The following is an 18,468-nucleotide window of genomic DNA, read 5'->3' on the forward strand; positions in this document are numbered from 1 at the left end:
TTAAAAATAAAGTATTTTCTTCATCCCTCATAAACACCAACTTGATTATCCTGGACAGAGTCTTGGATATCTCTCTGTTTTAAAAGCCTCCCAAGTAGTTCAATTGTATGGTCAGGGTTGAGAATCTCTGCTATGGGCTACAGGTGAACACCATCTGTTAATTGTTAATTTTCCCAAATGTCATAGAAATGCCTCTCAATAAAAAGTAGTCATTGAATTTGGCTGCCTTAGTCATTATAATTACAGGATGGAATTTAAGGAGACTATTTGAAATGTCATTCCTTCTGTATTCTTGTATTTCTCCTTTTTAGTACTTAACACTTATATTTGAGCTATCTTTTGCTTACAAAGTTCAAAACAAACCTTGAAATTTTTCAGCCTCATCAAAACCAAGAGGAGAAGTCTATAGATAATCTGTAGTCACCACCCTACGGAATGTTCCACTAGGGCATTGTGACTTTCTCTTCGCCTTTGAAACTACACCTCTAATACCATGCTGTTAAGTACTCCATTAAAAATGCCTCATTCATTCTAATACCTTTCATTTTCTCCTTATTTGAGTAACCCATGTATTCATTTATTCATTCATTCATTTAATACATATTAATTGGGAGTCTACTGCATGCTAAGCACTATGAAAGAGACTCAAGATTCAATGACCACCAAAAACAGACATAGTTCTCCATTTCAGAGAATTTTCAGTCTAATGAGACAACATAAATTGAATATCGTCCAGTTGCCAAGTTACACTGTGATAATTAGTAAAAGAAGAAGTTCCTGGTACTATGCCGATATACCATGGAAAATTTATTCAGGAAATTTGGGAAAACCTTCTGAAAGAAGTATCAGTAAAACGAAACCTGAAGGATGAATAGGACTTAATGTATTGGGAAACTCAGGTATCACAAGATCTGGAAAAAAGTAGTTACTAATTTTAATATAATTAGGGAGAAATCATGAGGGTTGTGCATGTTTTATGATCTGGAAAGCCCCTGACAAAGAAGTTACATCAAAATTAAGAGTGTATTTGGAATAAATGACCTTCCTAACTTTCTACTTTGTCTTATATTTTTGACATTCAGCTACTTATCAATAGATGCAACTTTGCAGCGGCTGGAGTCACATTCCTTCTACAATTTGAGTAAAATGACTCACATGTAAGTACGATGAAAAGTGCAGCACACACCCAAGCCATTGCCACTCTTGGCTGACGTTTTGGGGTTCTGGATGGCAATTAACAGTCCAACTATACTGATGGGAAGACCATATGGGGAGGCCCTTAGATTAAATGGATTTGGAGAGGGACTCAGTGAGCCTAGCCTTCTAGCAATGCCCAGGCAGAGAAGTACAACCATCTTGGACCTTCCAGATTGATCCAGACGCCAGCTAAAAACCAACCAGTAATCCCAGTGGATGCTACAGGAGCAGAAGAATCACCCAGTTTAGCACTGCCTAAAATCCTAACCCACAAAATAGTGAGCTATAATAAAATGGTTGTTATTTTAGCCACTTATTTTGTGATAATTTGATAGCCAGAAGAAGTGGCATTATATATCAGTTATCAATGGGTAAAAGACATTGAGGATTTGTAATAGAAAACTATAAGAACAGCAAGTTTCCTTGTAAATTATTGAGTGCTGAGTGGATACAAATCAGTTTTTCTGAGTTTTAAACTTCAGCTGAGATATTATTTGGACCCAAAAGTGTACATCTGATAAAGATTTATACCCGTAAAGTGATGAAACACTGGCCACTTCCATCTTCTATTTCATTTGCTCTGTCAAGAACCCAGCAGCATAGAGATGGTTGGTGTCTTTACTCCTATTAATAATAGCTACTAATTACTGAATGCCTTTTATGGGCAAGCACTCTGTTAAAAGTGCTTCACATTTACTATCCTACTTAATCTCACTAAGCCTCTGTTTCCACTATGTAAATGAAGATGGTAATACACACCTAACACAGCTAAGAAATTTCAGAGTCAGAATTTGAAACCAAGCGTGTCTGCCGCCAAAACCAATGCAAACCCATCATATCTCTTTAATTTTTTTAAATGCTAGCCTCAGAAAGATGTTTTTACTTTTATGTAGATTTTTTAAAAATCAGAAGTAAATAAAAATTCTACAACTAGGTAGATAAAATGTGTGTTTTTGGCAGTTAGTGTAAGAAGACTTAATTTTGCTGACTCAATAAATTGAGTCCAGTGGATCTGTTGGAGTTTTCAAGAGCACTAGTCTTAGTCCTGATCATTATATAATCATAAAAGTAACAGTATGTATCTTCCAGGCAATTTGGAAAATCACTTTTATAATGTTCTATTTCCACTGGCTAATCTGTTAATAAGCTTACATTTTCCTCAATCTGCTTCAAAAATCTGAACATTCATAAACTGTATTTGAATTAACATCTATTATTTTTAACTCCTCGATAAATTAAAAGATTCATCAAAATCATGAATATCACCTATCTATTATAGATTATTTTTCCCAGTTACATAATGGATCGTTAGTGGTAAAATATTTCATTGATAATTATCAAAGTAGAATAATTAAGATTTTTTTCATTAAAAAGCCTTGATAATGTAGGAAATAACTTATTCTGTGAATTTATAGATTGTTACTGGAAAGTGAGTGCTAGTCTAAAAATCAGGACTTTAAAAGCTAAAGATCTAATATACACCAAGAACTTTGACAGGCTTTATATTTTTTGACCCAGTAATTCCACTTCTATAAATTTCCCCTAATAAAATAAACAAAGGAGTGAGAAAAAGATTACATAAAATGCCATTTGTCTCGTAGTTAATTTATAATAGCAAAGCTTTGGAAACTGTTCAAATGCTTAGCTAAGAGAATGTTTTAATAGGAAATACTGAGTGACCATTAGAAATCTGTTGTCATAGACTATTTAATCTTAGAGGAAATGCTTTTGATGTAATGCTATTTTAAAAAAAAAAAAAGATATACTTACAGAAAGAAAAAAATGATTTTCTTTGAATCATGGAATGATGGGAGATTTCACAGTTTTGCTGTGAATGTGTTTAAAAGTTTTTACATTGTGTATGTATTATCTTTATAGCCAGTTGAAATAAACTTTTGAAAAGTTAAAGTTTCCTTCAATATACATTAATCTTGAAATTAATATCTGATGTTAAAATACATGGGTGATTTGTTATGTGATAAAAGCCTACCATAAAATGTTACTTTAAAATTAATTTATCTAATCCTTAGTCCCAGTTTTCACTTTGGTACTGTACAGTGCATGCATAAATACAATGGAATATTACTCAGCCATAAAATAATGAAATCTTACCATTTACAACAACATGAATGGACCTAGAGGGTATTATGCTAAGCGAAATAAGTCAGAGAAAGACAAACACCATATGATTTCACTTATATGTGGAATCTAAGGAAAAATAAGTGAACAAACAAAATGAGAACAGACTCATAGATACAGAGAACAATTGGTGGGAGATGGGAGAGGGGTTGGGGGTTGGGTGAAAAAAGTGAAGGGAGTAAGAAATACAAATTGGTAGTTACAAAATAGTCACAGGGACATGAAGTACAGCACAGGGAATATAGTCAATAATATTCTAAGAACTAAGTATAGTGCCATATGGGTACTATACTAATCGGGGGGAATCACTTTGTAAATTATATAAATGCCTAACCACTATGCTGTATATCTGGAACTAATATAAAATAATACTTAATGTCAACTCTAATCTCTAATAGAAAAATAAAAAATTTTTTAAATTTAGCCAATAGAAAAATAATAATTTAAAGTAACATAATTATGGCTTTGCCAATAATTACACATCTTGTTTATAAAAGTTAAATAATTAGGTTTTACTTTTCTATATCTCAAGAGCACTTGGTAAAATTGCACATAACAGATGTCTAACAATTATTCATTTAATTTTAATGAATCTCTCCCCTCTACTCACTAGAGCGAACAGACCTAGCGAGAGTCAGCAGGGCCTGCCTCCTTTTTTTTTTTTTTTTTTTTTAAACTATTGGCACTTAAAAGCAGACTAGAAAAAAATTGAAAAAAAAATTGAAAATCAAAATGAAGTAATCATCAAAAAGAAGCTGAGGACTGGCCGAGATCTAGTTTTTGGCTAATGTTCTCGTTCAGTTTTTGTTTTAAACAACATAGTCTTACGCATTATTGTGTTTGTATTTCTTAAAAGTCCAGCTGTGCTGACTGGGGCGGCTCCTCCCCTCCTCCCCTCCCTCCCCTCCCGGCTCCTCCTCGCTCCTCCCCGCTCCTCTCCGCTCCTCTCCTCTTCTCTTCTCTTCTCTCTTCTCTTCAGAGACCTCATTCTAACTTTGTCTGTTTGCCCTGCATGAGTCTGAAGCTTTCTCATCTCCCTTGGCCCCATCTAACTTTGCAGGTGAAAGGCTAACTCGACTTCATTATTGCCCTCAATTTGTCACCCAGCTTGGTGTGCTTTTCACTCATGGACTGGGGATGTTTAGGGTGTGGGCAAATATCCCTAAGGCTGAGGATCACAGTCAAATGCCATGATCTAATGCCTGTCGAATGACTGAGGTAGGAAAGGGGGCATAGGACAATGGAAGGAACTCAGGAGTTGGAAAGTTCCTTAATTAGAAGGGCTTTAAGCCTTTATTTCCCCTTTTTGCCCCTTTCCCCCCAACCTGAGAATTACCTTCTCTCACCTTGCTGACTTCTCAACTTCTTTGGGTTCAGGCTGGGCTACTAAGTGCCCACCACACTGCCAGTCATTTTAACCAAATTTCTCTATTCTTGGCTCTTATTAAGAATTAACAAATGTTTCTCAGGAGAAGGAAAAAAAAACCCAGAATCTAGACACATGATTAAATGAACTTAATGTATGCTAAATTATTAATCTTCTGGTTTGTGAAAACACTGCACACTGGGCATCAATGTTATACTTTTCATCTAAATGTCCATTTTATTTGAAATCCAATAAATAGTTCTGTTGGATGATCTTGAAACATTAAAAAAAAAAAAAGCTATATTTGGAATTAGAAGTCTTAGGTTAAGGTCCAGGGTCAGTTGTCTCCAACTATATAACACATCAGTCACTTAACCTTTCTGAACATATCTCCATCATTTTGTCCGCAAAATGAGGATGATATTACCTGCTTCACTTAAGTCGGTTCTGCAATTCCCTCACTGGTAGAACTAGCCTGAGTGATAGGAGGTATGCCCTGGTGTCCCCGGCTTCCTGGCTACCCTCCTACATGCTTGGGCCAAAATCGCTTACTCAGAATCGTGGGATTCAAAGTCACCCTCCCAGGCATGCTTGGAACTCATTCAAATTTGAACTCCTCTTTCACCCGTCTCTTATCAGAGGTTCTGTGGGACCCATCTCTATTCCTCCTTGCTTTCTATCTTTGAAAAGGTTATACCAGAGGCATTCACTTCTGACATTGTCTTCATTTAGCGAAACTACTGGCAGTCCATGCCCCCTCCCCTTCCTTGCTTCAGCAGAGATTTTATTTTTCTAGCTTTATTAAGCTATAATTGACGTATAACATTGTGTAAGTTTAAGGTACTCACTCAATGCATTGATTTCATACATTTATATATTGCAAAATGATTACCACCATAGCATTAGCTAACTCCTTTATCCCATCCCATAATCAACATTTCTTTTTTCTGAAAACATTTAAGATCTCTCTTAGCAACTTTCAAGTATATAATACAGTATTATTAGCTATAGTCACCATGTTATACATTAGATCCCTAGAACTTATAAATCTTATAACTGGAAGTTTGTACTCTTTGATCAATATCTCCCCTACACTACCCCTTCCTTCCCGCCCTTGGTAACCGCCACTCTACTTTCTATTTCTCTGTGTTTAGCTTTTTTTAGATTCCTCATATAAGTGATATCATACAGAGTTTATCTTTCTCTCAGCATAGATTTTCTTTTTAAGTCACTTGTGAGCAAATTTTGAGCTGCCTTCTTACCTCAGAAAGCGGCTTCTTTTCTCTGGTGTTTTCTTATGACATCCCTTGTTCATCTTTCCTTTAACTCTTACATTTCCCCCCAGAAATCCATCTCTTCTTTTGTGTCTCCCCCTCTCTCCTTGTGGCCTCTCCCTCCGCTTTCTTCTCTTATAGCCAGCGGGTAGGCCGCAGCCTCATTTAATGGCGGTGACCACAGCAGTGCTCCATTTCCCGTTCACACACTACCTCTAAAGCTAATTCAGTTGGTCTGCGCTTTGTTTCACTGTAGCATTCTCTTGGGCCACTCACTCAAGTCTGCTTGTTCAACAATGGTTTCCAGACTGCAAACCACACTCAGAACGTTTTCAACCTCTTCTCTCTAGCTTACACTTGATTGTCTCTGACAGCAGTTCAAACCCTCCTCCCCAAACAGAAAGCTCTGGCGAGGAGTTTATTTCTCACCACGCAGAGAGAACACAGCCTTGACAGAGTCTGATGGCCGCTCCCAGGGGCAGGGCGGGATACTGCTGAGATGGTGCAGTAGGGTGGCCAACCATCCCAGTTTACCTGGACAAAGAGTTCCAAGAATACAGGGCTTTTAGTTTTAAACCAGGACAAAGGTATAAATCTAGTTTAAAGTGGGCCTTTTCATGCAGGGTCTTGGCTGGACAAAGATCATGATATGATAAGTTAGGATTAGTGGAAACAACAAGGCAAAGACTTTCAGGTGAGGGGTTCCAAGAGTCTTGGGATATGAACGAACTGTTGATACTTTCTGTTGAAGCACTGATGAGTCTTTTAAGAAGTTCCTGTAATGAACAACAAAGTTATTTGCCTGGGCAAAAGTTATGCTAATGAAGACAATGCGCCAGTAAGGTTATCTGAATATAGACAGTCAACTGAGGAGGTGGTTTCTGCTCTAAGACATAATTCCATCCCCTCTTTTCCAAAGTCACTTTCACACTCCTTAGTCAAAACACCAAGCCCAGCGTTCTGCTGTTGTTGTGTTTTCACATTTTATACGAACATTGAGGCACCTCCAACCCAAGTGCCTGATGGGACAGACTCTTGGCAGAAAGGGTCCTTGGGGTGTCAGGTAAATGAGTATTCTTTTCATAAACATTTGTTAAACCTGATTTATGTTGTTTCATCTTTGATAAAAACAGAAATGGATGTATTTTAGTGAACGTGCTCTTTATAACTTTTACAGAGAGATTCGAAACACCAGAAACTTGGCTTACATAGACCCTGGTGCCCTAAAAGAACTGCCTCTTCTGAAGTTCCTGTAAGTATTAACTGCTCTCCAATCTCATTTTATAATTTTTTAAATTTTTCCTAGAGAATTATAATGCCATTGTCCGCCAGGAATCTCCCTAGGATGATGTGGACTATAATCATTTTAGTGGCATAAGGGCCAGGGCAAATCATATCCTGTGACGTTCTCTCCACCCTTTCCCATCATCATGCAAAGTATCAGGTGAAATGATCCACATTTAAAATATCTGCCCGAAAGTCAGCACCTAGTGCTGGGTCCAGACACCTGCTCCAAGAGACATGAGGGGCAAAACGCCATCATGTAGATGTAGTCTTTAAATGAAGTATAACAGAACAAAACAAAACAAAACTTTGAGATCCCACTGGCCAATTTTATTAGAAAATGAGTATGACAACATTAGAGTGACCATTACACATTAAAAAAAAAAAAAAAAAAGCTACAAAAGGTAAAATCCAATCTCTTGGAGGCTGGGGGGACAAAAATGGAAGGGACAGCACTTACTGCTTTGCTTGGGTGACATCTAACCATAACCTCCATGACAGCAAGGGAACACAACATTTTTTCTCTGTTGCATCTTTACTGACTAGCACAGAGTAGGTGCTCAACAAAAATGTGTTCCGTGGATGTGTATGTTTGGCTTCACGTCCTCTAGGCACCAGCTGGAAGAAGCCTTCCCTTCTTCTCTTCTTTCCAGCTCATGTGTATTGTAAAAAATTAGAACATAAAAACGTTATGAGAAAAAAAATTCAAACTTAATCCCAATACCTAGGAATAATCACTATTAACATAATTCATTTCCATCTAGGGATTTTAAATAAAAGTATATATCCATATATACTTTATGAAATAAGCCTTTAAGGATGAATAGAAGTTGTCCAGGAAAAGAAGTAGGTTGGGGTAGAAGAGAAATACAGGTGGATGGAAAAGCATGGTAAAGACACAAAGGTATGGAACCACATGACTTATTTGGGGAACTAAGAATAGTTATGTACTGAGGAGGTGGAAGTGGGAGATGATGGGAGAATGGAAAAGGATATTGATGGGGTTATGTGGCTGAAAGGATATCTGGGAAATAATAAAAACTTACGGGTCAAGGCAATCCCTCCTTTATGGACTCTATGTTTCAATCAATCAATAACTTTTTGACATCATAATCCCCTACTATGTGCAAGGCTCTTTGGGGAACATGTAAGACAATAAAACATTGTCCTTGCCTTCAAGAAGATTACAAGCTAGTTGAGGAAGATACTATAAATGCAATTCAAAAGTCCCTCCCTTATAAGAGAATACTAGTGACAAGTGACAGGTACATACATTACTTAGGGGTACAGGTAATTAGAGGAGACATCAAAAAGGAGGTGAGCTTGTTTGGGATTTTGATACAGAGGTCCTTGTCCAAGTCCCTAATCTAGTGTTTCCAGCCTTTTTCTATATGGTTCCCACTTAAGTCTTGGGTTCCCCCAATTCTTCCATATGAACAACGGTTAAAATTGAACTAGTTTGTTTACTGTTCTTCAAATACACCTTATGGGATCTCATCTCTCTTCTTGTTATCTTCAATGTCCCATTAGCTCTTTTTGAGACCCCTGGCTCCTGCTTCCGCTTCAAATCCTATGCCTTCCCCTCCACAGGGAGTCAGGTCAGAATTTGCTTTAGAAGGTACATCAATAGAACTAGAGTTTTTTTCTACTGGAAGACTTTCTTTAAGGCTTTACTGGTAGTGTCTAGGTCTCACACCATACCATGCCAAACCACTCAAAAAAGTCTCTGCTTCCTCTATCTAGAACATTCTAGCAGCTGCAACAAATGTTAAAACAACTAAATCTGGAGGCATTAGGAGCCTGACAGGTTTTCTTTGATTCAGGCTGTTCTGTGCACATCTTTTAATCTTGACATTTTGCCTTGATGACACAAATTTTGTAAAGCGAAGACATTTTAACTGATTTCCTTCCCTGTCTGGACATATTTTTTAAATAGTACTGCTTCCATGGTACTCTCATGTGAAAACCATTCTTGGCAAAATAATGATCGCAATATAGTGTAGAGTTTGAAAGAGAAAGCTTGGCTTAACATTAGGTAATTATACTATCTTCCTGCCCCATCCTCCCCTTATTTTGTATATATATTAATATGTATTAAATATAGATAGATGCGGGCTGGGGGGGGACAAACAGACAGACAGACAAAAGGAGAGAGAGAGAAAGACCTGAATTCCTATTTCTAGAAATCCTACTTGGTTCAAACAATCCCACATTCTTCTAAACAAAAGATGTTTTGACATTAGCGGACTGGATTATATTCTTGCACCTTGAGGGAGCATCATCTCATCCAAGGATGAGAACTTGCCTGTGGTCACTCAGATATTTAGTGGAGGTGTTTGGATTTGACTCCAGGCCGATTTCAGAATGCATGCTTTCAGCTATTATGTTATTCTACTTCCTATGTATTAATTTTCTTACCTAATTTCTGTTCTTTTTTCCTTCTTTTTCATTACTTTAGTGGCATTTTCAACACTGGACTTAGAATATTCCCTGACCTGACCAAAGTTTATTCCACTGATGTATTCTTTATACTGTGAGTATGCGTACATGTGGTGTTTGGCAATATTTTGTTGGTCAATGACAAGGAATGGAGTGCAACCATGGAAGTTCGTTGAAGCCAAGTGAAGCAATTGTTTCAGGAAGGAAGCAGTGATCAGCAGTGACTAATGCATTGATGAATGAATAAGGCAAGGACTGAGAAATGGCCACTGGGCTTAGCAATGTGACTCTAACAAAGACAGGTCCAGTGGAGCGCTGTTGGTGGAGAAGTCTGGTTAGAGTGGGCTCAAGAGAGAATCAGAGAGGGAGAATGAGAGAGTGATAATACAAATTCTTTTTGAGAAGTTTTACTATTAAAAGGGAGTAGAAAATGTCTTAGTGGTTGGAGGATATTAGATCAGGAGAAAAGGTTTGTTGTGTTGTTTTTTTTAATGATAGAAATTATTGCATGTTCATTTGCTGATAGAAATGATTAAATAGAAGGAAATTTTGGTGATAACAATGATACTTTAGTTTTCATGTAGTTTTTAATAGATTTTCAAACACTCGCCCAAGTATTATCAAGTTTGTGCCTCTCAACTACCTTTTAAAGCATAAAAGGAAATTATAATTTTTCCATTCTGCAGATGAGGAAACTAAGGAAGAGAAAACCTAAATGATTTTGTTTGAGCAGAGTTCCAAGAGTCACTAGTGTTGCTTAAACTACTTCCTGTGGCTCCTGATTGGTGAACATGTGCTCTTTTCTAAAACCCATGACATAGTCACCTGTCCCACAACACAGTCAAGTGTTTTACCTAATTGTACAGATGTGAAAAGGTGTATACAGAGAGAGTTATAGGCTGTGTTTGCACTACAGAGTCAATAAAATGTGTAGTGATAGGATTCAAACTCTTGGGATTTTGCTAGAAAAAATTGACCATGCTTCTTTGCTGCAGAAGAGCTCAGTTCAAATTATAGTTGGTCTTCCAACAACTAGACTGGCATAAAAATATTCTCCAGGAGCACTTGCCTGGCAGTGTTTTGCAAGTGTAGGACACTTTAGAAATACTTATGAAAGGAAATCCATTGATCCCATTCTCCCAACCCTTTTTAAAGGTTCCATACCCTTATGAAACTCTAATTGCTATGGACAAAGTACTTGATGTAGATTCATAAGAAGTCTCTGAGACCTACATGCTCTGTTTGTAGATGAGGATTAAATCAGGAACCTCAGCCCACATCTAAAGCTCACTCACTTACTGTGCATTTAGAGCTATGAGAGCATGTTCACCTAGAATAACTCTCACCACCTCACTGGACCTCTGAGCCCCCAGAAGTGAAGATGGGTCAATGAAACTTAAAAAGAGATAAGACTAAAAAGAATAACATCAGGTTATTTATTGAAGTGCATATGTGCCATAAGGGCCCAGCTCCAGAATAGTTTCTTTTCCTAAGTGTTTTTTTGTACCTCTCTTGCAGTGAAATTACAGACAACCCTTACATGACTTCGATCCCTGAGAATGCTTTTCAGGGGCTGTGCAATGAAACCTTGACACTGTGAGTATTGTTATAATTTTTCCATTCTGCAAATGCCAACAACTGAATTTTGATTTGAGCTATTTTCATATTTTCATAGGCCATGCAAGAACCACACTACTTTATAGTGTGTGTTCTGTGGTCTACCAAGAGTTTCACATAATTGAATAAGTGTATTGCCTTATGATATGGTGCTCTAGATGACAGAATGGTTCAGGTAACAAGACAAGAGTATATTCCCTTATAGAAATGGTCAGCATACTTTATTTGTAAAGAGCCATTTAGATTTTACAGACCACATCACTTTTGTGGCAAGTGCTCAACTCTGTCACTGTAGGGCAAACACAGACACACACAATACATAAACTAATGAGCATGGCTATATTCCGATAAAGATTTATTTACAAAAACTAGCAGTGGGCCAAATGCGGCCTATAGGCATTATAATAATGTATATTCTAGTATCTCCATTGGACAGAGGAAGAACCTGGAGTTAAAGCAAATTTAAATGACTTATCCACAGTCACCGAGGTGTCACTAAGGGCTTTTCAGACCTGCAGTCACACTTTAATTCTGTCATCATGAAGTGTTATTAAGCTCTTATAAAGGGATAGTGAATATTGCGGTTCGACATCATTTTTTCAGAGTTTCAATGGTTTCTGCTCTTTAGGTGTTCAAAGAGAGATATGTTATCAGAGAAGTTCACAAAATATTCCAACCTCTAGGACTCTCTCCATAGTGGAGCATTTCCATTCGTCCTTCTCCTTGAAACATGGGAGGGCTCTACTAAAAAGACAAGAGACTCCTTCTCAGCCACCATTTCATTTGACAGTGCAGCAAAGACCTGGAGTCTTAGCCTGCTCAGCCCCAAAGCTCAAGGCCATTTACCTTCTTTCCAAAGGTTTCCATTGAGCTATTTACTGCTCATCATACGGAAACTCCATTCAAATTCTTTACAGAATGTTATCTTCATAACATTCAAGCAACCCTCTCAAGTGAAAGCTGCTCATTGTCCCACACTTAGCATGGGGCCCTGTGGGCATTTTATAAACATCTAGATGAGGGAAACTCATATTTCCTGAAATCTAGAGGTGAGAATGGCATGGCTTGTCTATTATCTTTACAGATGATTATTTTTATATTTCTGCAAAAGTCCTTGCTTTTTTGAAGCTCATGCCTAAAAAACTATAAACGTGAAAGGATATGTGTCCAACGGCAGAGTTTGTACCCATTTCCCAGTAAAATAGAGTTTCGATCAAAGTTTGTTATTCCTTTTTCTTTCTTTGCTATTTTTTCTTTTCAAGCCCTACTTGTCTAATAAGAGTGTTATTTGCTGTCTAAAATGTTATTCCAACAAAGAACATTTTTATTGTCTAGGACTATGGACAAAGCTTGGGAAAATAGAACTACCAAATATGTAATTCTCACATCTTCATAAAAGAACTCTAGTTCACAACAAAATAAAATAAAATAAAATAATAAAATAACTATCAGTGCTTTCTCAGCCTCTGTATCTAGTGTCCCTGTGCATTGTAGTCCTCACCCAGGACACCTTAGTAGGTGAAATTAAACTCACTGTGTAATTATTCCAGACAAAACACAAGCAAAAACAAAGACTACCTCTCAGTCTTCCACAACTACATAGGATAAATCCAAGTTTTCAGGGTACTCCTCTTAACAAGGCCGTCTCATAAGTGTCCCTCACTGTTAAATACATAACTGTTTCATCCTCCCGGCAGCCTATTGATTAGGTATTACTATCATATTTTCACAGATAAGAAATTGAGGATAAAAGAGGTTGAGAAATTATCAGGATCACTCGCTATGAAGTGACAGAGCCAGTTCTAATTTCAAATTTGGAGCCTCTTTAAGCTTCTTACTTCTTACCAGAGTTTATAGGTGATGATTTGCAGCAGTGCTCAGAGTTCCCCTACACTTGCCACTAGCTGTGCCTGATTGTGGTCATGCTGCTTTCTCTTATCTCATGGCAATAGCTCCTAATGACGCCCATGTGGGAACCAGAGTTCCCACAGCTGAGGCTCCTTCTCCTCCACAAAAGGGTGTGTGCTTTCAGTGAGTGGGAAGAATCATTTTTGAGGTCAGAAACCCTGATTCTTGACAGCTCTGCATCGACGTGGTTTTGGCAAGTTACCTGTATGTCTCAGTAATTTAACTAGGACATACAGGTGATAACACTTTAGTCCAGCTGGAATCACTGTATGAATTAATTGGTTGCAGAAATATAGCAACAAAATAAAACATTAAAATTTCCACAAAAGGCATGGTCTAGCTACTTTCTTAAATTTGTCTTTGAAGTCCAATTTAATTCACCCGACAACCACTAAGCATTTAATCTGTAATAAACTCTGAGAAAAAAAATATGAATAAAATACAAAAGTGAAATAGCATTTTACATAGAAAAATATAAAACTTATGCATTCAGGAGAACAATGTCCTTAAAAGCGCGCATCTTAAGAAACTGTAGCTATTCCTCCATTGTTGACATTGGGTTAACCATTACCTGAAACTCTTGTGTTTTTGAGTAGATGCGGAACGTTTTTAAAAAGTCCTTAATGGTAGCAAATCTTTGTTCCCCAGAGTGAATCTGCTTCTGAGCAGCAGCTTAAAGTTACTAGAAGCTAAGTCTGGATAATGGGGATTAAAACTGAGAAATATTATTCTATGTCCCAAGTAAGATATACTGTAACGTTTTCTCATGGGGCTTGTGTGTGGGACCTGAGAACCTTCATGCACATACTGAAGAAATGAAGCCCAACCCCAGAAAAGGGCTAGCACCACCTCGTATAAGTCACTGATTTCTACTCTCTCTGTTGATTGTAGGAAACTATACAACAATGGCTTGACTTCAGTCCAAGGACATGCTTTCAATGGGACAAAGCTGGATGCTGTGTAAGTCAAGGATAACCATGGAAACTGCTATCTTTCCCCAGACTCCCACCACCAGGAAGGGCTGTCCAATGGGGTGGAATTCTTCTAGAGATAGTTTCTACCAGAGCATTCCTTAACCACATAGTATGACCAACACTTGGGATGATGTTAAAGGAACTTGGCAAGAGCCACCTTTAGTAGACACTTACAGTGATGCCAGTTCTAAGTCCCAAAGTCTTTATCCTTGATAAAATGGAGAATCATGGTGTCACCTTCAGTTATTCTGTAGGAGTGTGTGTGCGTGTGCGCGTGCGTGTGTGTGTCAGTGTCCATCTACTATGTTCATGACGTGAAGGAGTATCTTTAACTAACTCCAAAGCTGTTCAAAAAGTAAGGATTTCTTTTTAGATTTTTCCTGACAGGTTTTCAGGAAGGATGTGTTTATATTTGATTCACTCAGAAATAGCTGAAAAGCTATATCCAACGTTTGCCTTCTCCCCAAATAAATAATTCCTAGAACAGAATGTTGGCAAAAAGATAGCCATTGACATGGGTTTCTGCCTTTGTCATACCTTTCTATCAGGTCTTTGTGGTCCTCAGTATCTATGCCAGGGCATATTATGTGTCTAAGAGCTTGTGGACTAGTCCAGCTGTACTGGTGTGTGTTTTAACCTAATATCTAACAAATGAAAATGAGTCTGTTTCCCACAGTACAGTAGATGAATTAATTTGTAGGGACCTCTCACTACAAAATGACAAAATTATACATTAAAAAATTTTTTTTTCATAGCTCCTATAGAGAGAAATAAACTAACAAGCCAGAAGCTGAAACCAAAGTGGTAAATGCTCACAAGTTCCCTTTGGGGTAGCTGCCAACATCAGTACTGCCAGGAGACTAGGCTTTAGTACAATGAGAAGGCAAGGGACATGATGTAAACCTGAGACTCCTAGATTAAGCCAGGGAACCTGGACAAGTTGTGCCACGCCAAGTAGTACCTCTTGACTCTTAACAGAAATAAATGCAAATCTCTACAGAGGAAAGAATCCTAAGGTAGGCTCCCAGGTTTTAAAGATTAAGACCAATCAAATATGAGCTCACAGTCAAAAATCACATAGGAGAAAAAAAATCATGGGTAACAATCAGCTGAAGCAACAAACAACAGATTTTTGTGTTTGATTTGTTTCGTAACACTTCATTGAATATTTTTTAATAATTATATATTTTCAACTCCAGAAGTTCTATTTGCTTGTTAGAAAATTTATCTGTTCATGCTTGACAACTTTGTTGCCCACTCATTTTTGTGATTCTTTTTTTTCCCTTAAACATTTTATGAATAGTTATTATATATTCTAGAAATGATCACTACAAAATCTGAGGGCTTATGCTTCTAAATCTGTTATGTCATACAGTACTTCCCAAACTTTAATGAGCATATAAATCATCTGGAGGATCTTGTTAAATTAAAGATTCTGATATGGTAGATCTGGGGTAAGCCCAGGATTCTGTATTTCTAACAAGATCCCAGGTGATGCTGATGCTTCTCACCCATTGACCATGCTTGAAGTAGGTAAATAACATACATAACCATATGCAGGGGCCCTCAATGCAAAAGAAACGAACAAAAAAACCCACATGTTTAGTGATGTCATTCTGGTTTTGGGGTTAAGTGGTGGGTTCTGGTATAAATCCATTTTTAAAGAATAAATGCTAATAAGTTTTTAAATCAGTAAACCTTGGCACGGCTTTCTCAGTTTGTTTGAAGTGGGGTCTCACTCTTTGCCAGGCTTTTAGGTTTCCTAGTAGTCTTCATCAAAATAAAGAGAGTACCTTTCTTTAGATTGTCTGGTTATGGGCTCATTCAGGTTAATTTTAGTCATTTTTTAAAATACATAATTATAGGGGAAATCTAAAAAGAATCAGTAGAGTAATATGAATACTTATACATCAAATTTATTTTCATGTTGGAGAGACCCTACTTCCAACTTAACTTTGTGGTACGAATCTTACACAATGCTTCATTTATTTTCAACATATTGACTGAGCACCTACAATGAGCCAGGTGCTGTGCACTAAATAACTGAACACTAAATACCTAATAGCATTGGCCTCCTTTCTGAAGATATAAGTATGGTTTCCCCTGACTTAGCACATGTTTTTTAAATTATTAGCATTTAATTTTGACATTACATGAATCTAACCAAATATTTTCCTCTTTGATTCAACTATTCTCAGAAACCCTTGACCTTAGGAAAATGAACCTCTCAATTCAAATTTTCTATAAATGAAGTGGAGGTATTGAGACTCCTTAAAATAATTATGACAGTTTATAGATACTTAGGGTATAAAGATTTCAAAAGACCATCACACTGTTCTAGGCATTGGGAACATCAAGAGGTTATTATTAAGGCAACAGAGAATCACACTAGCAAGGACAGAGGTAGGAATAGTGAAGAAATCTTCAACCAGAGCTCACAATATGGCTCCTGAATTCGGTGTATCCAGCTGACTCTTGCCTAAACCAAAACTGCCTTTCCAGGATGCTGGATGAGAAAAAGGACCAGAAACCAACTTTGGATATAGGGTAATTCATTTCTAAAACTTTTATTTTTCCACAAGCAAAGGATTTTTAAGCCTAAGATTAGGATCTATGCTTTAAATTATTTGTTTCTTTATCCTGCCACCTTTAGTCATTGTAAGATATCACCCTAAATAACTCTCAGTTATCTTTTCTTTAGGGACATAGATTTGGGGTATAAAATTCAGACCTTAAAGTCTACAGAGCAATGATTCACAATATTAGCTGCAAATCTGAATCACCTGAAGAGATTTGAAAGCGCCGATGCTTAGGTTTTACTACAAGACATTCTGGTTCATCGGTGTAGGTGTAGCCAGGTCACTGGGTGTTTAAAAATCTCCCCTGGTATGTCCTATGCAAAGCAAAAGTCAGGAACTGATGCTATGGAGTACCTACAGCAATCCTCTGGCCCAGTAGTCACGTTTACATTTGAAGCCCAAAGTGAACACATGGCTTTTTTTTAATGTACTTTAAAAAAAAAAAAACAAAAAAACATGGCTTTTTAAATATGATCAAGCTATCTAGCGGCCAAGCCAAAGCCCAAACCTAGATCCCCTGGTTCAAGACTCTTCCTTGTGCCCTGCTGGGATTCACTGTTGCTGACTTACAAGCCACCACCAAAGCTTGGATACCCAATCCCTCTATCACTTCTTTCTCAGTCCAGGAGAATGAGGCTCTTAGCTTAGTCCATTAAAGGCAGGAAATACAGAAGCTAAAATATCTTGCAGCTGGGAAAAGTGGACTCATGTGAGAGAAAGGAGACCACTCTAGATTCAAAGTACTACCAGTAGGAGTTTCAGAGGACAGTCACACACACCAAGCAAAGTGTCATTGGTCAGTGAGGACCTGACTTTCCTGGTGCCACCAAAGCCACCAACTCAATGAGCTTCCAAATAAGGTCTTTTGACCTTGGTGAAAAGGTTGGCATGGCAAACTGGTATTAAATTCAGAGAACTGGGATTGATGTTAGGCCATGTATGTTGACCATTTCGCTTCAAAACAGCTCATACTTATTTATAATTGGCCTGCTGGTCATGCTTAAATACTCCATAAAAACTTCAAAAGATTTCCAAAATGAATCTTCTAAAATTAGAAGACTGCTGTGATAAGTGGATCTCAGTGTAAGTCTAGCAGCCTGTTATGGCTTTGGCCATAAAATCAGTTGCAAAGGAGTTTAGAGATGTTTTCTATTGAAAGAGAAAACTAACAAGGAAACAATAATGTTTGTCTCAGATTCTCTTCTTTTGTGGTAAGAGAAAAGATAAAGTGGGGCGGGGGGCGGGGCAGTGTTCCCAAACTATGTTCCTTGAACTTTCTTTTCATGATAAATTAATGGGTATTACTTTTAAAAGGTTCTTCGTGACCTTATAAAGTATCCAGGTAGACTTCTCTAGTCTTTTAAGAGAACAATCTGAGTTACTGCTTCCCAAGACGGGTATAGTGTGCAGAATCTCCCAGGGAGCTTTTGGTACCAGAAACATATCTCTGGACTGCTATTCCATAAACTCTTTTGAGGAAACACTGCTCAAGAGGATTCTTTTAACATATCACCTTGTTGTGAGGCAGGTAAATTTAGCAAGTTTTATTGTACAGGTGACCTGTGTAGAATCTAAGAGCTCATAGGAGTTTCAGATCATCCGGTGGACTTCTGAAATTAAGCCCATAAAGAGATTCTGTACGGAGACACTCAGCAGTCCCGCCAGCTTTCTCCTCAGACCATATCGTGGGC

The 18,468-nt window shown here is 37.6% G+C and overlaps 1 protein-coding gene and 1 long non-coding RNA gene across 10 annotated transcripts in view; one reads left to right on the forward strand and one right to left on the reverse strand.

Moving 5' to 3' along the window:
• Positions 1–18,468, forward strand: part of TSHR (thyroid stimulating hormone receptor) — a 102,012-nt gene that overhangs the window by 55,560 nt on the left and 27,984 nt on the right. For 6 of the 9 annotated variants that reach the window (XM_039883954.1, XM_039883953.1, XM_039883956.1 and 3 more), the window contains exons 4-8: positions 1,083–1,157; positions 7,154–7,228; positions 9,719–9,793; positions 11,218–11,295; positions 14,116–14,184. In XM_039883954.1, the coding sequence (XP_039739888.1) occupies positions 1,083–1,157; positions 7,154–7,228; positions 9,719–9,793; positions 11,218–11,295; positions 14,116–14,184 (372 nt within the window). Of the gene's footprint in view, positions 1–1,082; positions 1,158–7,153; positions 7,229–8,024; positions 8,165–9,718; positions 9,794–11,217; positions 11,296–14,115; positions 14,185–18,468 lie in introns of those variants that run through there. The other 3 variants (XM_039883961.1, XM_039883958.1, XM_039883957.1) reach the window with 3 other exon arrangements.
• Positions 1–18,468, reverse strand: part of LOC120619572 (uncharacterized) — a 108,784-nt gene that overhangs the window by 54,288 nt on the left and 36,028 nt on the right. The window lies entirely within an intron of this gene.

The sequence above is a fragment of the Pteropus medius genome, unplaced genomic scaffold (genome assembly GCF_902729225.1).
Source record: "Pteropus medius unplaced genomic scaffold, Ma_sr-lr_union100, whole genome shotgun sequence".
NCBI lineage: Eukaryota > Metazoa > Chordata > Mammalia > Chiroptera > Pteropodidae > Pteropus > Pteropus medius.